This window comes from Abramis brama (genome assembly GCF_963993115.1).
Source record: "Abramis brama genome assembly, chromosome: 21".
Classification (NCBI taxonomy): domain Eukaryota; kingdom Metazoa; phylum Chordata; class Actinopteri; order Cypriniformes; family Leuciscidae; genus Abramis; species Abramis brama.
This window is the reverse complement of record NC_139983.1, coordinates 14,396,792-14,418,985: the sequence shown is the minus strand read 5'-3', so window position 1 is coordinate 14,418,985 and position 22,194 is coordinate 14,396,792. Positions and strand designations below refer to the sequence as shown.

General features: G+C 35.5%; 1 protein-coding gene across 1 annotated transcript in view; it reads right to left on the bottom strand.

The window, feature by feature from the left end:
- Positions 1 to 21,836, bottom strand: part of syne3 (spectrin repeat containing, nuclear envelope family member 3) — a 29,303-nt gene extending 7,467 nt beyond the window's left edge. Inside the window, exons 1-16 of the mRNA XM_084097820.1 lie at positions 21,701 to 21,836; positions 20,098 to 20,256; positions 17,793 to 17,965; positions 16,366 to 16,675; positions 15,050 to 15,205; positions 12,711 to 13,055; positions 11,679 to 11,815; positions 11,111 to 11,285; positions 9,410 to 9,592; positions 6,248 to 6,391; positions 5,798 to 5,932; positions 4,246 to 4,407; positions 3,533 to 3,705; positions 2,529 to 3,093; positions 1,641 to 1,799; positions 11 to 184 (exon numbers count right to left, since the gene is read on the bottom strand). Of these exons, the coding sequence (XP_083953946.1) occupies positions 11 to 184; positions 1,641 to 1,799; positions 2,529 to 3,093; positions 3,533 to 3,705; positions 4,246 to 4,407; positions 5,798 to 5,932; positions 6,248 to 6,391; positions 9,410 to 9,592; positions 11,111 to 11,285; positions 11,679 to 11,815; positions 12,711 to 13,055; positions 15,050 to 15,205; positions 16,366 to 16,675; positions 17,793 to 17,965; positions 20,098 to 20,241 (3,135 nt within the window). The 5' untranslated portion in view covers positions 20,242 to 20,256; positions 21,701 to 21,836. The remainder of the gene's footprint in view (positions 1 to 10; positions 185 to 1,640; positions 1,800 to 2,528; positions 3,094 to 3,532; positions 3,706 to 4,245; positions 4,408 to 5,797; positions 5,933 to 6,247; positions 6,392 to 9,409; positions 9,593 to 11,110; positions 11,286 to 11,678; positions 11,816 to 12,710; positions 13,056 to 15,049; positions 15,206 to 16,365; positions 16,676 to 17,792; positions 17,966 to 20,097; positions 20,257 to 21,700) is intronic.
- Positions 21,837 to 22,194: the final 358 nt, after the last annotated feature.

The following is a 22,194-nucleotide window of genomic DNA, read 5'->3' as shown; positions in this document are numbered from 1 at the left end:
TTCTTCGTACCTTGTGTTTGAGCAGACCTCTGAGGTCACCAGCCTCTTGAAGTTTGGATTTGTATAACATCCAGCGATAGCGCAGCTCTTCTAGCTCTATGTCCACCTCCCCTGACTTACTCTGCTGACCAGACATCAGTTTCGTGAACTGACTCTGACCCCAGGCTACCATGGCACGTAAACCCTATACAGATATCAAGACAGAGTTACTAGTAGGGGTTTGTGTGTGTGTGGTTGTTAAAGATTTGTGCTCATAATTGGATCATCATCCAATTATTTCAAATCCAAAATTGACCCTTTATTTAAACATTTTTTACCAACCAATTCTGCCTTAGCAAATTGCCATCTATAATCAAACAAGGTTTTTTTTTGTGTGTTTTTTTAATGCAAGTACACCAGTTAATAGTTTGGGGTCATTTAGTTAAAAAAAAAAAAATGTTTTCTTAAGTGTCTCATAGCGACTTTTATCTTACTGACACCAAAACATTTGAATGGCAGTGTACATGGAAATCCTGTGCATTTGTATGAAATTTTACAGTAATATCTCTATATTTATGGAAATTATCAAAAAATACAGTAAAATATAATTACTGGGGCACTTAATCACAATGAAACAACTGAGAAGGAAAAGGTACCCAAAGAACATGCAGTGTTTCCCCTTTTCCAAAACATTTAAATACATCTTGAGATGCACATGGTGTGAATTAAACTCTCACCCCTCATTACCAAATGCAGAACATTAATATAAGAACATCAACAATTGCTCTAAGTCTAAGGTAAACTAATTTAAAAATGTTAATTTAATTAATGTTTTAATCACATTGCTGAGTAATTTAACAACTTCTTTACAGACAAAATGGCTGATAAAAATTCTTTGCAATGCGTCAATTAATTTCAGCCCACATAGGAATAATATCCAGTTCACTTTTAAACACTTTATGAGCACATTATCCTGAAAATCTCCAAGTTATTCCTATAAGACGTTCTGTCTCTGCATTAGCAAACAGTACACAATGTAGGAGGAAGCTGTTTCTACTAACATAAAATCAGGTCTTAGCATTGAAGCATCTGGGCACTTTGTCAGCTGTATGGGAGATTAAAATAATCAAAAACAATCTCAATGTGGCTTCTTCGCATAGCACAATCTGCAAAAGATGTTTGATGTTATTTCATGGTATTATTCAACAGGAAGACCACCTATGACTTGCTGTTCAAGAGCTTTTCCAAATCTGAGCTGTGAAGCTGTGACTGAACAAAAAAAAGGAAAATGTGGCACAGTGGCTGTCAGCTCAAATGTCATCAGATATGACAGCTTCCAGGTATTTGTGAAGTTTGAATTTTTCCAAGCCTGAGGTAACAACCGAGCACAAGCTTTTCAAAGATCTGCAACTACATTCGCACTGATGGAAACGCACACTACACACCAGACTCTCACAAACGTGTAGCTTCACATATAGAAAATTATCCAGCATATTCTGTGTGACCAAAGTAAAATATCACACTGCGCTTTGTTGAATAAGATATCAAAGCTATCAAAGATTGTTTTTACTCAAACACTTTTTTATATTTTGGACTCTTCATAAAACTTTAATCAAAAACAGATAAAAAGAAAGCAAAAAAATTTAACAAACACCACCAACCTTGAGTGTATTCTGTCTTATCCTCAGTTCTTTAGCGCTCAGGGATATTTGGTTGTTCAGAATTCCTGTGAGTTTGTCATTTTCCTTGTGAAGCCACGCTTCAAACTCCCTCCTCTGGGCCTCCAGATCAGCATGACGCTGGGGCCCCTGAGAGCCCATCTACAGGAGAAATGGAAAGAGACATCCCTCTGTCCGTTTATTATTAAAGCCTAGGTATCGCATGCTTAATGGTGGCTTTAGGGCTGAGTCATCTAGCTAAAATATTATCATGATATATTCTTAGTTCTTTTGATGATATATCTCTTTTAATGCATTTGCTCTGAAATAATTAAAGGCTTTTCCTCCCTTCAAAGTAACATTTTGACCAAACAGCCACTGGTGCCATCAAACTGTTTGATGAAGTAAATTACAGAAAAAAACTTTATTACCCCAATTTAAAATAATTAAGGCATGTTTTCCACATATTACTTTTTTTTTTTTTTTAAACTAAATTATTCAGTCAAAAATACAGTTAAAACATTACTATAGTGAAGTATTATTACAATTTAAGATGACTATTTTCATTTTTTAAAACTCTTTTAAATACAAATACTTAAATCAACTTAATTAAATACTTTTTAAATACTAATTTTAAAAATGTTATTTACTGACCCCAGACATCTGAACAGTAGTGTATGTACGAGTATAACAACGCATTAACAACATGCTTAAATAAAACAATACATGAAAAATGAATGAATTGACAATAAATAAAATGACTGCCATATTCACTGTCATTTAATTATATCGCATGCAAAATCGCTACAAATATATTGCCCGTTTTTGATATAATGCCAGCCCTAATGGTGACAGTCAGAATAACAAGAATCATATTTGAATCATCCTAACCTGATAGTCATCAGTTGAGCCATAAGCAGCACTGGTCTCATTAGGTGGGATCTGTGCATCATCAGAAAAGCCGTATTTGACTCGCATATTCAGGTCTTCAATCCCAGAACTGGCTATGTGTTCTTCAACCCATTCACCAGTCCGACCACCGCTCCTAAGCAAGTCATCTCCGTAAGAGCCTTTTATCCCTATCTGCTTCCTGTTCACAGTACGGTCACTTCCAGACATGACTGCATCCACCTCATCATCCATGGACTGGTCTCGGTAACTCTTCTCTTTTCTCCTGACCTCTGAACGTCCAGGTCTTGCTATGCCCTCAGAGACCACAATTCGAATTTGATCCGGATTTGCTTCAATGTTCCTCTCCGGCTCTGGGTGATCTTTTGATTCTGATCCGTGCAGGAATCTCTGATGCTGTTCCAGTCCTTTGTCACCTGTGGCAATTCCCACTTCAAAGTCTGAAGCTGTGCCCTGGTGATGCCTGTCTGCACATCTGTCCAGCAGGAAATCAGTTTTCTGTGATAGGGAATCTTGGTTGCCTGTGGCAGCATGTCCATTTAGAAGCCTAACAAGTGACGGTGAAAGTAATAAATATGATGTCAAAAATTCCCTTTTTAATTTAATTTTATATTCAGTAGTGATAAAGAGAAATATATTGGCCATGTTGGCAATTAATCAGCCAAAAATTTTAAATTGGATAAGTATTTTAACAATGAAAAATTACACATATCACCTATAAAATAAATAGTTCAATAGGAAATGCTATATTCTAGATCTCCTGACTAGTAAACACAGAACTGATTCACACAGCAATCAACAATAATTGAGATTAACATGGGTAGGTGAACTGGTTGCAATTAAAACAGAATGTGAAATATGCCCTTTGGAATTCCTATTATGTTTTTAAACAGGTCTGACAAAATTGTATCACAATTATGCTTCTTGAGTCACAGTTTCTGTCCATTTAATACAATCAACACCCTGTAAGCAATACTTCTCCTAACCTGTAAAGATTGAGACTAAGCGTGTGGAGGGACGTCCAGGACTCTCGAAGGCGTTTAAGGTCCTGAACGATGTGAACTTTGCCTTTCTCCGAGGTTTTGGCCAGCACGGTCTGACCCTGAGCCTCCGTCTGATGAAGCTGGAGTTCCTTCTCTGGAAACTCTCCGAGCGCCCTCTAGAGGACAACAACAGTGACACAAGATTGAGTCATGCGTGCACAGGCAAACATTAATGTGCTCATATCCTGCACATTGTGTGCTTTTGTGTCATGACTCAGTGACTTGTAATAGTAGTACATCAAGTATTTGCATCTTGTTAAATACGTTTATGAATGGGTTAAATACATTTATAGAAGTGTAGAATGTTATCTCTTACAAAACAATACCATGATATATTCAAGATTTTTGCCAAAATACAGGTGCTGCAACAATTAACTGACATAAAGTGATAATGAAAATAGCTGACAACAAATGTTTAATTATTATTTAGCTTGGACTGTATTCTAATATTCAGGGATTACTTCAGATTACTAAACTAAATAAATCAACAGATTAATCAATTATTCAAATAAAATAAAAACCATAATAGTAATACCATTATAGATTTAAATGGGATCCTTCAAGCATCGTAAAAAGCTTTCAGAAGCTTGTACTCTTCTTAATAAAAGCAACATTAACTGTAGTAACTAAGCCATAAGTGTAGCTCATAGGCGTACCTCAGCCTCATGCTGGCGGTTATCAATGCTCCATTCCCCATCTGATCCACGAAACGACTCCAGCTTCTGTCTCATGATCATCAACCACTTCTCCAAATTCAGAATGTTTTCATGTAAACTCTCATGTTCCGCAATGTTCTCCTCACTTTCATTCACCTTAATCTGGAATGAACAACAACACTCATACATGTGAATACACACATACATTGCATTATGAAGCTGAAACAGACTTGAGAAGGATTTTAGTGCAATAAAACTCTGCTATCTGTTATAAAAAAATAAAATAAAATAAAAATCTCTTCAGGCCACAAGTGCGCATTAAAACTGAAGTAAGGAGGTTTGATCAAGGCCTTCATAGTCATCTTCTTCATCACCATCATGATCAACACACAGCAGGAGGTATGGAAACCGGGGTGTGATCTCAGCGGTTTCCACAGATCTTCAGGGTTAAATCAGAATCACTTGTGAAGTTGGGCATTTTTGAAGTGGTTAGTAAAAATATATGTATGTATCCTCCCCTCATTATTCAGAATTTCATATTTCTATCAATTAACGATGCAAAAAAACTTGAGGAAAAGGAATAGTTCACCAAGGAAGAAAATTAATTTACTCTATGACAATCTTCCTTTTGCAACAGCTCTAAAATCTCATTTGAGCTTATGCGTATTCATAACTTCATAGCTAAATTTGCCACAGTTGCTGTAAAAGTCTTTCAACAGGTTTTGTTTTGTATTACGGATGTCTGGGGACATGATGTAACAAGAGAAATTCTGTTCATACAATTTCTGTACAGTTGCGAGTGCAATGTTTGAGTATGATAATATGATAAAATATTATATAATTTCAATAGACTGCAGTCTGAGATGATCTATAGACATATTTTTATAAATTTCACAAAAAAAAAACATTGAATGCTGTTCTTTTGAACTTTCTATTTACGAAATTTTCACAAAAATATTAAGCATCCTTGAGCACCCAATCAGCATCATAAAAATGATTTCTGAAGGATCATGTGACACTGAAGACTGGAGTAATGATGCTGAAAATTCAGCTTTAGATCACAGTAATAAGTGACATTTTAAAAGAATTCAAATAGAAAATACTTATTATTAATTGTAATAATATTTCACAGTATTACAGTTTTTTACTGTATTTTTGATCAAATAAATGCCACCTTAGTGAGCATAAGAGACTTATTTCAAAAGCATTTAAAAAATCCAGGAGTATACAGTATCATTGGATTTATTTTGCTGGTTAATGTATTGGAGTTTGGAGCAATAGAAAGACAGAGACAGTCCGACTTTCAAAAAATTCACAACTCCATTTCCACTCTGCTTACAAATACTCTGCACAAAGCTAGCGTAGTGTATGGCTTCCAATAAATTGGAATATAGCATGAACTACTTCATTGTAGTCTGCTTTTGTTGTACAGAAAAGAGCAGCACAAACACTTCAAATTGTCTCATTTTGTGTTCCACAAAAGAAAAAAGAAAAGAAAAAAATAAACAATATGGGGAGAAAACCAAAAAACCTCAAGCAGAACGGATCTTACCTGAACTGCCTTATAAAGCAATTTCCAGTCGGTATACAGACGCTCAAACTTTGTTCTGTTAGCAGGGTTGGATGACACCAGCGTCTCCAGAGCTATGATATGGGCTTCACAATCTTCCAAGTCCTTTCTAATGACCTGCAGATAGATGCACACTCATTTTACATTCAGTCTGCCACTAGCGAGTCTTTCCCGCTCCCACCTGGACAAGCCACTCTGATCAACCAGCGCAAACACATTGATCTCAGCGTGACATAACTCCTAGCTCCTTAAATTATTCACATGACTCTTTTAGTGAGTGCCTGAAAGACGATCTAATCAAAAGTCACTGTACGTCTACAGCTTAACACATGCAGAGATTAAAACCAAAACAGCTGTTTAAAAAGAAATTCAAAAAGCAACATTTTTTGAAGACTGAAACAGCTACACGCTTCTGTTTTCTCTGCTGCTCACCCGGAGTTGATCGGCCTGGCTCTTCTTGGCTAGAATGTCAGGTTGAAGTTCACCCGTCTTGACAGATCGTTCCTTTATGAAGGTCAGTTTTTTATGTATGGAGTCATAGGCATTGGAAAAGTCCTTCGTCTTTGATATCAAACCCTGAGGGCGTACATAGGATAAAATATATATTATATCATTTATATTCACCCACTGATAGAAATCTGAAAATGGCGCTTCATGTCAAAAAGGATGCAGATATAATATACAGTACAGGTCAAAAGTTTGGCAACATTACGATTTTTTTTTTTTTTTTTGAAAGAAGTCTCTAATGCTTATCAAGGCTGCGTTTATTTGATCAAAAATACAGAAAAAAACAGTAATATTGTGAAATATTATTACAACTTAAAATAATAGTTTTCTATTTGAATATACTTTAAAAAATAATTTATTCCTGTGATGCAAAGCTGAATTTTCAGCATCATTACTCCAGTCTTCAGTGTCACATGTGACATCCAGTCTATCACATGAACCTTTAGAAAATAGAAATCATTCTAATATTCTGATTTATTATGAGTGTTGGAAACAGTTCTGCTGCCTAATATATTTGATGAATAAAAGGTTAAAAAGAACTTATTCAAAATAAAATAATATTTTCTAATAATATAAATCTTCTTTACAATCACTTTTTATCAATTTAACACATCCTTGCTGAATAAAAGTATTGATTTATTTCAAAAAAAAAAAAAAAAAAAAATTACTGACCCCAAATTACTGACCAGTAGTGTATATTGTTGTTACAAAAGATTTCTATTTTTAAAACATTTGCTTCTTTTTTTATTTATTTATTTATTTTTTATTCATCAAAGTATCCTAAAAAAGTATCACAGGTTATGAAAAAATATTAAGCAGCAGAACTGTTTCCAACTTTGATAATGAATCATCATATTAGAATGATTTCTAAAGGATCATGTGATAAGACTGGAGAAATGATCCTGAAAATTCAGCTTTGCATCACAGAAATAAATGATAAAGTATTTAAAGTATAATACATTGAAAACCAATCATATTACATTTTTTTTCTGTATTTTTTATCAAATAAATGCAGGCTTGAATGAAAGGCTAGTAATGTTTCCAAACTTTTGACCTGTACTGTGTATGTATATATATATAAATATAGATATATATATGTGTGTGTATGTATATATATATGTATATATATATATATATATATATATATAATATACTATAATATAATATAATATAACATAATATAATATAATATAATATAATATAATATAATATAATATAATATAATATTTTAATAAAAAAGTAAATAAAGAAAGTGATTTGGAATAATATTTGAATAAAATTATTTTCCATAGAATATTTGGAAATGTAAACTGATATTTGGTACTGACACACAGCAGCAAAAGATATTAATAACTGGCTTATAGCCTTTTTTTTGTGAGAATACTAACGTGCAAAAGACTTGCACAGTACTTTATATATATGTAGATATACATTAGACATTTGTTTCTACTTTATCATTTTCCTCCATTATAATTAAAATATTACACATATATATTTGTATTTCTCTTTAAAGGTGCCATAGAATGTGAAATTGAATTTATCTTGGCATAGTTAAATAACAAGAGTTCAGTACATGGACATGACATACAGTGAGTCTCAAACACCATAGTTTTCTCTTTCTTATTTAAATCTCGTTTTTGAAAAACACCCCTGAAAAACGGGCGAATCTCCACATAACACCAACTGTGACGAAACCGATGGGATCATTAATATGTACGCCTCTAAAAATTTGCATATGCCAGCCCATGCTCAGTGCCAGGCGGAACTGCACAGCCGAATCATCGGAAGTTCTGCAGGTGAAGAAACAAGCAGGAGGAGGATCATAGGGAAAATGGCAGATCTATCTATAATCTATCTATCTATAATCGGATACCGCTACAGTTTAATTCGAAGTTGTTTAGTTGCTCTGCCCATTTCACCACGGACTGTTACAACAATATCAAGCAGCCAGGCTTCTCTCGGCGTCTCAAACGGACGAAGGGGGCAATTTCAACTAACGTTATATTCCCGCAAGCGGCAAGTAGGGATTTTATTAACGATAATTTACATTGTGTTATCTAGATCCAGCGCGATATTGTTTTTTCCTCGAGAGACATCATGGCTTGCAAACGAGCGAACGAAGCATGGCAGTTGCTCAGTGTTTGGTTGTACAAATGAACACAAAAATATTTTTTTGCTCCTTCATCCGAGCCTCTGGAGAACCAGTGGGTTATGTGAATTTCTGATGTGTAATTGTTCAAATTCAGACAGATAATCTTTCTTTCAAAGTCGTTCAACACTGTTTATGCATCAGTATATCGCGTTGCAGTGATAAGATCTTCATTCACGCGATCAACAGGCTGTCATCTGCTCAGTGCTCATCACTGAAACCTTTTATGTGATGGGAATAGATCTAAATACTTAAAAAAAACTTCTCATGATTCGTTAATCCCGATAGCTGTAATAGTAAAAACATATAAAAGCTGTAATAGTAAAAGTTTTCCAGATAGCTCTACATGTAATGCCAGATATTTCATATGCAAGCATGTCAGCCAATCACAGCAGTGGGCAACAACACTGAAGTCTCACAGCAGACACGCCCCTTCAAACAGAGTGTTCAAATCAATGGATGAAATCAGGCTAGGAAATATGCCTTTTATTTCTAAATTATAACAAATTTTGATCTAAAAAACATACTAACATTATAAGGGCACCCCAGGAAACATTATAAAATAATAAAATAATCCATTCTATGGCACCTTTAAATGTTTTTTGCAGGTTTTTTTTATCTTTTCAATTTTATCTATGTTTGTATTCAATACCACAATTGTTCTTAATTGCTGTAGACATAATAAAAATTCATCAACCTCTTCATTTAAAGGTAGATAACTCTATAAAAAATTAAGAATAGGTTGTTATTTTTACAACTTTATCTGCCTGCATACATTTATTCAAACAAACAAGGCTTCTAGTTTTTTCAGCCAGATATGATAAGCTGTGACTTTGACCATATTTTCTGTTATGTAAGACTATGCATGTTATGGCTAATGGCGGGGGTATACAGTCTGTACTCAACAATAACATTTTGAGCTCTGGCTGTTGGTGTACCTGCAGGCGGTTCTTGCGCTGTTGGAGCTGGCTGTGGAGTAACTCTCTCTTCCTCATATCCCCGCTGAGCTCTTCCAACAGATCAACAGCTTTCTCTTGGCCAAAAACAGAGCTAAGCAGATCACTCTTCACCTGGAGCAAACTCAAGCGCTCCTGAAGCTGCACGCTGTTTTTAAGCAACTTCTACAAAGAACAAAACAAAAGAAGAAAGAGCACACTCAATAACTTCAAAGAGAACAAAGCATCAGCACTGAATTAAGGTGCCGAGATGAAGGCAAAAATCACTTCAAATGCTTAAATACAATATGATCATATCCACAACAGATTGTAGCATAAACTGCATTTGTAACCTTTTTTTTTCTCAAAACAAAGTGTAAATCAGGTGCATTCAGAGTAAAAAAAAAAAAAAAAAAAAAGGCTGATCTTCAATACAGCTCAAATCTCTGCATGAGGTGTGCAAGACTAAAACCCAATATGAGAGAGATTCAAACCACAGCATCACACAGCATTATTTAGCTGGCTAACATAAATGGTGTTGTCTAAATTGCAAGAATTACGTAAGATAACCCTAAAAACACCATTTAGAACGGGCTAAAATTATAAATAAATTATAAAGCATTTTGCGCCATTAGCGATATATCCGAGCAAGCGTGTTATGAATTAATAGCAATCGAGTTACATAACAATATAGTTTCCAGCTATTATTGAAAATTAAAAAACATATTAAATTTTTTTTTAAATATGTATTTAATTTTATTTAATTAATTTGACATTTTTGGAAGGGGCCAGACTAGAGTAAAAGTGTCTTTTTGTTGAGTCCTGGGGTTAATATTTGCTCTGAATGATTTGATTCACACAATTCCTTACTAAATGATGCAATGCATGATGCAACCTGAAAGTCAGGTAACAATTGAATTATTTTGGTACGATTCTTAATTATTTCCAAACTTTATTTTAAGGTGACGTAGTTTTTATGCATTAAATGATGCATAATTACAAGTAACTAACCCTAAACCAAACCCAAACTCTATAGTAAGTAGTTAATTAATATTACTTAGTACTTATTTGAATAAGTACAATGTAACTAAGTCACCTTAAAATAAAGTGTAAAAAAATTGCTTCAGACATATCCTGTTCTGTTTGTGGTCAGTAAGATTGAGTCTCTTACGCTCACCAAGGCTGCATTTATTTGATCAAAATACAGTAAAAACAGCAATATTGTGAAATTATATTACAATTTTTCTTTTTTAATATACTTTAAAATGTCATTTATTCCTGTGATAGCAAAGCTAAATTTTCAGCATCATTACTCCAGTTTTCAGTGTAACATTATCCTTCAAAAATCATTCTAATATGATGATTTGGTGCTCAAGCACACATTTCTAATTATTATCAATATTGAAACCGTTGTGCTGCTTTATATTTTTGTGGAAACTGTGATAATTTCAGTTTTTTATATATTTTTTTATGAATAGAACAGCATTTATTTGAAATAGAAATCTTTTATAACATTATAAATGTTTTACTGTGTTTTTTGATCAATTGAATACATACTTGCTGAATAAAAGGATTAATTTCTCAAGAAAAAAAAAAAATCTTATTGACCCCAAACATTTGAACTGTAGTGTATCTGGAGGGACACATTTTTAGACCACACGCTCACACGCTTTTTCAAGAAAACTGTGGCTTTAAATAATTTACCTCTATATTCTGCACGAGCAGAGCGATATGGGAGAATTCCGTCACCTCGGCGGAAGCCTCCAGTACCTGAGAAACCACCTGACTCCACTGGCTGAAGCCATACAGAGGGTCCTGCAGTATCTGCCGGAGACTCGTCTCGCTTTCAGAGGACAGCCTGAAAGATCTGCCTTTCACACTGTCACAGGAAACACAAAACAACTCTACTGAGTAGTCCTTTACAGTATGAGCTTATAGGGCTTTCAACAGATGGCTGCCACAAAACAAATGCATAAATAAATGCAGTAAACCCTGTGTGTAATGCACTAATTGTTTGAAGTGCTTACATTAGCACTCTTTTATTGCTGGATACACATTGTTTACGGCTGACTAGACCTGTGTGAGTGACGTCCCATTGACAGTAACACAATGGGAATGTGACGAGCCTCCCGTTGTGTCTGCATGATGGAATGTTTACCAACGTCAGTCTCAATAGCTAATGATTAATAAAATATCCATCAAAGTATTTCTCCTAGCCTCATTCCTCCTTTGCCGGAGGCTCTTTGGGTGTGCGTGTGTGGTTGCTGCTCACCTCTGGTACTCTTTTACCACTGCTAGCACCTCATCAGACAGGTTTTTAGAATCTTGTGGGAATCGGAATAGCTCTTTCAACCGGGATTTTAGCTGTTCCACCCCTGGCTCCTCTGCGATGAGCTTGTTGCGCACCTTCTGAAATGTGGATGTAGAGAACTAATCAATGAAGTTAGTACACACATCATGAGTTTGAAGGGAGCTCATTCAAGCAGGGCATTAATGCAGGATTTCTCCACATGGGGTCCAGGACAGCTTTCATTGATCTAAAAAAAGGTTTTCATCCTTGTTGGTTTTTCCCCACTGCTAACAGCAAACTTGGTCCAATTAATAACTTTGTCAAATTGACATAAAAACATCAGATTTCAAATGCCATTATAATCATCTACAATTGATTGGGTGTTTTCAATAAAGGTTTAATTGTAATGCAAATGGGATATGGGTACTAATATCTATAGATCCTTATACGACCTTCTAGGGTCATAGGGCTATCTCAGTTTCTTAGGCCAGAGGCAGGGGAAAGCACCCTGGAAAGATGGCCAAAAATAATTTCAAATATGTCATGTAATAATGAAAAATATATATAATGCATATAATACTTAACTCAACTTCTGACACTGTTTTTGCTAAGTTTAAATCAGAAAACGTAATTAAATCATCTCAATGTCTAATAAGTCGAACTTAGATAGAAAAAAGGTGATTGTGCGTGGTAAAGCCCTATGCAGTAAGTGAATAAGACGCAAGATGTTTGCACTGAAATACTGAACACAAAGTGTCACAACATTTCACCCTTGTGTGTCCATCATTTAGGAGGTATTCCACACCACAGAGCTCTTCCAAAAACTACTTATAGAATTTGATTTACTACGGATCAAATTACTGTCACACCCCCAATAGGAATTTACCCAAGGCATTCCTAAATCACTGTAAGTGTCATGAGCTGTCACAAAAATATGTTGAGTCTCCATCTGTGTCCTACAAGAAGGCATTAAAAGTATTTGGGAGTGGTGAGAGAAATGAACAGAATGCTAACCGTGTGCGTCTTCCATTGAGCAACCAAGTGTTCCTCAGTCCTCTCTCCATCCCTGCTCTCCAGCTCACTGCTGAGGTTCTGGACCAGGGATCTGATCTGCCCCAGGTCCGCCCACAGCTCCTTACAGCGGTTTGAATACTCGCTCTCAGAGTCCAGTGAGCTCTGGAGCTCTTCTTGATTCTCCACCAGCACTTGGCGTAACCTCTGCCAGGTCTGCCTCAACTCCTCCATCTCTTTTGTGATTTTCTCCGCACCTGCTGGAGACGTGTTGGCCTTCACCGCCTCAGACAACCTTTCAATGTGCTGGAGAGTGAGTTCTTCTTGAGCTATACTAGCATTCAGCTCCTAGGGGGAATAATGAATTCATTATGATTCATTGTACATATTCTTCATAATATATTTGCAACAAGGCCTTCTTAACATGGCATAAGAAGTGGAATGTGATCAATAGCCAAAGATGACCATCTCGATGTGTACACTGACCATTAATTAAGAAATATTGCAGGTAGAATATACAGTGATTAACTCCATATATCATCATTGTTGTTATTGTTAAACAAAGCTACAACTAAATCTATTAAAAATCGTTTGCGCAAATTGAAATAAAGTTGACAAAATAAAACAAATTTTAGATGAACAACTTGAAAGAAGTGCTGCCTTGGCAATTAACTGAATTACTAAACTTACTAAAACTAAAATAATTATATAGAATAATATATCACAATAAAAATAATAATGACAAAAGCACATAACAAAATTACTAAAAACGTAAACTAAATTTAAAATGAAATCTGAAAATATAAAAATAAAGCTAATTCAAAATATTAATAAATACTACAATAAATAATATGAAAATAACACTGTATAATCTACAATTATATTAAATTATACAAATAATTAATATTAATAATTGTTACTCGTTATATTGTAACCATTATAAAGACTATAGTTATACTATTAATAACTATACTTAAAGTTATTATAATTTATTCAAATTTTTTTAATCATTGTATTTTTGCCCAACATCAGTTGACACCATCAATTACAGTACCACTGTTCACATCTGTCAAACTCTAACTGCCATCATATAAAAAAATATGCAAAATGGCAGCAGCCTCAACAGTGAAAGTCAGGTCAAGTTTATTTGTATAGCAATTTTCTAAATACATATTGTTTCAAAGCAGCTTTACAGAAAATCACTCCTTAATCCCCCAGGGAGCAAGCCAAACATGACTGTGGCAAAGAAAGAAGCCGCACAGCATCGAGGTAGTCAGGGAGATACCTTGACCAATTTTTATTATACCTTTTTTTTCTTTTGTTCCTCAATATTTCGAGAGAGAATAAATAAATGAATGAATGTAATGATGAAGTATCTTCCTGTCAACAACAACAAAGTCATGGACCCATTTTGGCATGGTGAACGTTGCTATGGAAACAAAGAATAAGTCCAAGGATGTGAACAGCTCAGAAAGGAATTTCTGAGCCGTCAGCTCATAGTTTTATTAATTCTGTTGAGACCATTTATATTATAGGGGAGTATAATTTTCTTTGGGTGTTTGGAAATAGTAGTACTTCCTCATTATTCCTTCAAGTTCCTCAACACAGAAATGGTGTTTATTCATTATTATTAATGTTTATTCGTCACTTTTGCATCTATGGTTCAATACATGTTTTACTTAATTAAAGGAGCTGTATGTAAGAAATGTATTTCAATTAATCATAAAATGGCCCTGATATGTCACTAGACATTAAGAAATCATGTTCATTTCAAATACTTATATCACTGACAACAGTAGTACGGCCAGGATATTGTCATTTAAAAAGTGAAGTTGCAGCCCTCAACTGATGTTGATGTTGTCATCTTGTGTTTTGGCCTGAAGCGCCACCCTCCACCTATCTACCAATCATGAAGTCAGTAGTGTTTCGGCATCCGGGTTGCCAGCTCAGCTCTAGTTACCACAGCTGCAGCTACAAACGTTCGTGCTGGATCCTGCAGCCTATCTGGCAACCTCGAGTCAGGGGGGAGGGGGAGGGGATACACCGCTCTACAGTAATTTGAAAGTGATTGCAGTACCAGTTTTGGCCACAATCTTACATACGGCTCCTTTAAGGTTCTGCATGTTTACATAGTACTAGATTTTACATAGTTTTAGACATAGTAATACGATTTTTCACATGCCCCCTTTAATACAGTAGCCCGAAATGAGAATGAGGACGCAAATTAGCAAGTACTCGGCTAAACTGGGATGACTTATCCACAGCTTGGCTTCCAAAGCAGGGATGATTTTCCCAGTTGATCATTCTGACCTCCCCTCCCCCTAATAAGTAGGTCAGTGTACCTGCAGGGCTTTCAGCCTATTCTGTGTCGTATCCTCCATGTCACTGAAACGTCTGACTTCTTCTGTTTTAGACATCAGCCAGGTGTGGAATTTATGAAAGCAACTTTGGTATTGCTGGTGCTCCTCTACTACTTTCTGTGCCAATGCCAACCTTTCCTGCAAATAAGTAATGCATTTCTATTAAAGGACAAAGTCATATCTTTGACACTACAGTATTATTTTCAATTTTATAAACTCTGCAGGTAACAGCAATAAATATGACTGATGCATTAAGTATATGGTTAAATTACATAAATAAAAATCCTATACATTACACACTACTATTCACATTTTTTAAAAATAAATATAATACTTTTCATTTTGTAAGGATGCATTAAATTGTTCAAAAGTGACAGTAAAGATTTTTACATTGTTGCAAGGTTTCTATTTCAAATAAATGCTGTTCTTTTAACCCTCATGCACTCTTCGATTTCTGGTTACAGCCTGTATGGTGTGAAATGGACCCTAATTGGATTCAATACAATTTCCCAAAAATCTTGGTCTTGGTGAGCAAAATAAACTTTCAAAACCATTTAAAAAATCTTACCGACCAAAAACTTTATGTAGACCCCTAATAATACATTCTTCAATAATAACTATGGAAGATCAAACAAGTTACAACCAGTCAGTGACAGCAGTGAAGAACTGAAGAAGAATGAATCTTGAAACTAGATCTTTTGAATGACCTTCAAAAGTGGGTGCAAAAGAAATCGAAGATTATAATTTAACATCCTGAACAACCTTATGAAACATGTAAGGGTTAATGCCCGACGAGGTGTCCATTGTCAGGTATTAATGGACGACGGCGAGGCGTGAACCGTCCGACGCGCAACGGAGGTCCATTAATACCTGACAATGGACACCTCGAAGGGCATTAACCCGCTTATACCATGGTCACTTGCCAAATAACACATTTTTAAAACATTAGTTTATATTTTAATTAGTTTTACAATCGAAATCTAAAGTTTTTACAAACAATAACTTGGTTTCCCTGGTTACTCCTGATGGTTTATTTCTAGGTGTCCTCTATCACTTTTTAATGGACACCCTGCAGCCAATCAGAATCGAGTATTCACCCAGACCATGGTATAATAACAATATAATGCAGCTTCAAAGGTTTTCAAATTCTTGAAATGCATAATTTTATTGTAGAACAAATTGCGTTCCATTAATTGCCTTAAAACATTCTGAAATGATTCAACACATATTTGTTCTGGTTGTCAGTGATAACTAAACTCTTGAATTTTAATTATTGACCTGAACAGATGAAGGCTTACCTGTGCTCGGTCTCGAATGTGGTTGTAGGCATCTTGAAGACCTTGCTGAGCCTGCTCATTTACACTGGGGTCCTCTGTCCGACTGAACAGGGCTGCAGCCTCATCCAGGAGCCTCTCCAGAAACTGAGCCTGGGCTTGGATGTCACTGTGAAGGACCTGCAGATGATCCACCTGCCACAGCTTCTCTTGGAGACCCAGCTGCATCTCGAGCAGGGGCTCCAGAGCCCTGTGCATCTTCTCCAGCCAAATCCCAAACTCCTCATGGGCCTTTAGGTATTCACTCCAGTGCAACCACACCCACTCGATACGACTATCAATATGACAAAAAATATGAAATAAATAAATACTTATATATTTTATATCGATCAATCGAGGCATTCTGTGGTCAAATATTATTCTATAATGACTGCTAAATTAATAAATATAAAGATTTCCTACATAGCTTTTTTGCTCAACAAGGCTGCATTTATTTGATAAAAATTACAAAAAAACAGTAATATTGTTAAATATTATGACACTTTAATATTTAACAGTTTTTTAATAGTTTTCTATTTGAATATATTTTAAAATATAATTTATTCCTGTGATACACAGCTGAATTTTCAGCATCATTACACCAATCTTCAGTGTCACATGATCCTTCAGAAATCATTCTTATATGCATTCATTATTATTATCAATGTTGAAAACAGTTGTGGACAATTTTTTTTAGGACTCTTTTATAGGCCTATATATACACAGAAATATTTTTTAATCACTGGTCTCAAATTGCATGACAACAGAAAAAATTATCAATTCTAATCGAAAATTGATCCATAATCATTTGTGTAAAAATGTATGGTAAATTAGGTTCCGATTGAAAATCATGCAAACGTAAAAGTCCCTACATCTGAGGTAAAAGAACCAAAAAGATCCACCAGAAATGGCCAAGTCCCCCAATTGCTGTAGTAAAATTGTCTGGCAAAAGTCATGTCGCAAATGTCATTTTGACATTTTGGTATCCACCTTAACTTTCAGGTAAGAGGGGGCGAAGCCATTTGTAATGGCAAATTGTGTCTGGCTTCCGGTATTATTTGCTTCCAGTTATTTTTTGCTGTACAAAACGCTCGTTATACTGCTTGATATTGCAAACTGGTATTTCTTACCATATTATTTTAATGTAGTGTCCTAAATTATTATAAAGACGCTGGTTTGTATTTGTAGCAAAAACAGTTTTACAGTTTACTGCACTTTGATATATTTTTCTCGTTATTTCCCTATAGCAGCTAATAAATAGAAAGTCTCGCACATTCACAGAAAACACCTTACTGCCACGTTGAAAAATAAGGTGGATAGGAAGACACTTTTAAGTATCATTTAAGTACAAGTGAATATGATTGGTGATACATTGGTGATATGATTGGTCAACCTATGGACAAAATCTGTACCTGTGACAGTGAATGATGTAGGTTTCCGTCTCCTCCCAGAATGCTTTCAGATCTTTGAGTTTCGAATGAGTCTGATTCTTCATTTCTTCATCTCCATTTCGAAGCAGAGCTTCAGAAGCCACAAGCACCCTGTCCATCTTCACGTTGCCTTCAGGCTCTGAGCTATGGATTTTCTTTACAACAAAGAAAAGTCATGCTTAATGGAACATTTAAACCGATGAGATTATATACAATTTATCTCTGTGAAATAGAGCAGCACGATTCTGGATAAATTGACAACTATGCTTTTGTTTAAAATAGAGATCATGATTTTCCCTCAATTCTGAATAAACAACAAAATAACATAGAAGTTCTGACAAAATGTTATTTGTTGTAATCTATTTAACATATCTAAAATAATGTGAATTATTTATATATGATATATGTTTTAATCGGTTTGATTGAATGATTCAATGACTCACTAATAAAAACTTTACTTGTTTCATTACTGGATGAATCAGTGTTTTTTAATGAATCTCTTTAAAGCTGCAGTCCATAGCTTTTCTTCTTTGTCGCCATCTCTGTTCGAAATCTGCAATTGCAGTTATTTGCAGAATTATCAACTTTACGTGGGTTGTACATCGGCATGAAACAGCGCGGATGAATCCAATGTTTTGAGGTGAGTTTGCGGCTGTCAATCACCGCGCCGGTGTGGATACGGGCATTCAGAATCACAGAATATAGGCTACTTTTTGGAAGTATGATCAATATTAGAATTTTCAATGGAAAATGACGTCCGAACAAGTAAGTAACATCCACTTTTGTTCTGATCAACTAAGGGGGAAAAAAGCATTGCAGTAAATCGTGCTGATTAAATCTAACGATCGCTTATCATATCATGTCAAACCGTGCAAATCATAGAAGAGCAGTTATCAAACAAATAACAATCAAAGTGCTATGAAATAAACGGTGTATGAACAGAATCCCTGTTATGCATAAGTGTGTTATAATATAACATAATATAAACATCTTACATCAGGAAAATTTCCACTTTACCGATCTGATTCAGATCCAATACTTGACAACGGAGGAGGCGGGTTTGATTTTCTTGGAGTAGAAAATTCTCTCTCATAGCTAGCAAAAAATACGTCATATTTACCATAATAGCAAAACGAGAAAGGCACAACAAAGGAAACTGTCCGTAACTGTGTAAATTAAGCAAACAAGTGCGCTACTGTTACGTAATTAGACTATTGAAATGTCTTACCTGTCTAGCAAAATAAAGCCGTCTCTGCGTCCGTTTTAAACCCCTTTAAAACACGGAGTTCACGCCATCTTTCAAAAGCCCTGCCGATGTTTATCCTTGTTTTCGCATGGGCCCAGTTGCAGTCTCTTTTTTTCTCTACCCTCTCCGAAGTCCGAAGTCTTTTGGGTTTTACAACTGGTGAATCTCCAGTTGTCACTGGTGATTGTCGTTTTAAACATTTTGGATCTGCTATAAGTTTAATTATTTCAAGTACTGTGAGAAAAGGCTATAAATCTCCACCTCCAACATCCTCACATGCAACATAGCCTACTTGCCGAGACACCTTCTTTATGTGTACAGATGTGACGTAATTACGCAAAGACATGCTCGAATTTCCTGCGGAAGTACCACTGGAATTAAAATCATTATTAAAAGCTAACCGATTTGAATCGAGCTAAGGCAAGCAGATAGTTTTGAACACTGGCTGGTTATGTTTTTTTTTTTTAATTATTATTATTTTGGATAATTTTTTACACAAAAAAAGTTACGGACTGCAGCTTTAATAAAAGATTCAATGACAAATACATTTCTTAACAGTCACTTGTCGCCACCTACTGGTGTAACAATGTAAATACAGTCTTCATTTGAACCGTCAAGCTACTTTCAAAAGGTGATTTACTCTATTTTGATCACTACTGTAAGCTTTTAAGGGTGGGGGGGAGCAGCCTCTATGGAAGACACTAGCACGCATTTCAGACGTGAATCATGACAAGAGTCAGCGAAGAAAACAAAGAAAGCGTGGTCGGAAGAGTCAAGGAAAAGAAAACGAGAAACTGACCGCGTGTGGATTTACGACAGTAACGTTAAATACAAGTACTCCACAGTGACTCTAGGGGTCGCTGTCTGACAAAAACGGAAACTGCATAGTGTGCCTTTAACAATTAGCCTAATCGTGCAGCTTGAATGTGAAATGATCCCAATAGCTTCTTTAGCAAATATGAGACACATTTGAGAAACTGAAATGGTTCTATTTGAGTACTACCATGCTCTAAATAGGTTAAAGGTCAAGGGAGGTCTCACCTCTGTCTCTCGGAGCCTGACCTCCAGCTCTGATCTGGGCCCTTGGGTGTTATCATTTTGTTTAAGCCTGTCCTGGACGGCCTGCATCCAAGACTGGGCTTCCTCCAAACATTCCTTGAACTGATGCTGCTCTTGCTGGGTCATTAGGTTAAGGCTGACCTAATGCAAAAACATAGGGGTCATATTATATACATATGTATGTCTTCACCCTTTAAAATGTCACTGGTAAATCCATGCCAAGTCATTGATTTGATTCCTAGAAAACAAATATACTGAAAAACTGTATACTTAGACCAACTAAGTCACTTTGGATAAAAGGGCCTGTCAAATATATAAATATAAAATACTTACAGTTAAGGAATTTCTCAAAAAAAAAAAAAAAATCTAAAATTGTAACCATAATTTCTGCTAAAATGCATTGTAAATAACACTGCAATAAAACTGCCATAAAAATAAAATAAAGTAAGAGTTAGGATTGCGGCAGGATCTTACACTGTTGGAAGGAGATCCCCTATAAATGTACAGAACAAACAAACCATAGTAATTATAGGAATTTGGCGGGTTTGCTTTGCTCACAAATGGTGATAGTTCACGAATCACCCCTGGCAGCTGGTTTGTACCAAACACCTTTTGGGTGCCATACAATATGTGTAATCACTTAACTTAACCACTCCACCCAACAGCACAATGTTTCCACCAAACGCTGTACATCAGCAATGCCGCATAACTTTTCAAAGTTCCTTGTGGCTACATATGTTCTTTCAAAACAAGAGACTGAATTAAAAGCAAAGCCAAATGTCTTCTTTTTTCTTCTTTACAGAGGGCGCCTTAAAAAGGATTACAAGCCACTTTCCTGTATGAGTCATATCTCCCACAGCATTCCCTTCTCTGGCATTCCCATAACCCTTTTCATATGAAAATACACAAACAATACATTTGGAGCACACTGTAATCCCCTGGCTAGTGCCTTGGTTTTCAACCATTATGGGTCTTGAAGGTTATGCAGTGGGAACGTGAACATACATAAACATAAAAAATATCTAAAGTTATACATTTTGGGCATGTATAGAATATATATTTCTATACAGAATTTATTCTGAATAGGGGATCTCTAGGTTTGTAAAGTTTGTAAACTACACTGAAATTATAGTCCAATGGTTCAATACATGGCTCAAATTGCAGATTGTAAGAAATAAATGCTCCCTTTAATGAAACCATTTGTCCACTTTTAACACGTTATAAACATAAACAAATAATCATGGCAAGTCACAACCAAAACAACCACACGCCCTCTTTTACACGACAATGCATTTGCATACATGGAGCAGTTGAAGGTCTATTCTCTGCCTGAGTCTGAATATAACATAAATTCAACCTTAAAGTCAGATATAATTCTGTGTAACAACAAAATATAGAGGATTAACGTTACTGCCTTGACTGAACCATGCAGACACAGTTAAGTGCATTAAATCCCACAGTGTCACACTTTTGAAGCTGTCAACTTTGTGTTTAGAAAGTAACACAGCACAGCAATGCAGCTAGCAGTATACTGAAATAACGGCGTATTCAGAGCTTAAACAATCGATAAAGTGGTAGTACTTACGGATATATGTGCATCTGATGCGAGTATTTATGATAAGAAATGACCTCAAGTTGTTCTTCGAGCTACAAAGTTACTGTGATCCGCCAGGAAGTCAATGCAGGCCTGTCAGTTGCTTGGGCTGGTCGAGGAGGAGATCAGGCAGGCAGAAGCAGCACATCCGCTGAGTAACTGATGAGTGCACGTCACTTCGCGCCGGAATTATTCAAAAAAGGAGCGGGCCGTTGAACCATAGACAGTAGAACCAGAGCCCGTCTACGTACATTTTTTTATTTTGTTTGGAAAAAAATGTATTCACAAGCAAAAATTCTCCAAATCGCAGCCTACTTTTCCACATTTCTTAATTGAAATTTACGCATTTCTCAAATCTATAAGGTTGATTAAAAACAAGAAAAGTGACAGATTCTTGAAATATTATGATGATTTTTTTGGTAATATTTTATTAATCATGTTATTTTATACTGTATATGTATTTATTTATTTTTTATTTATTTTTT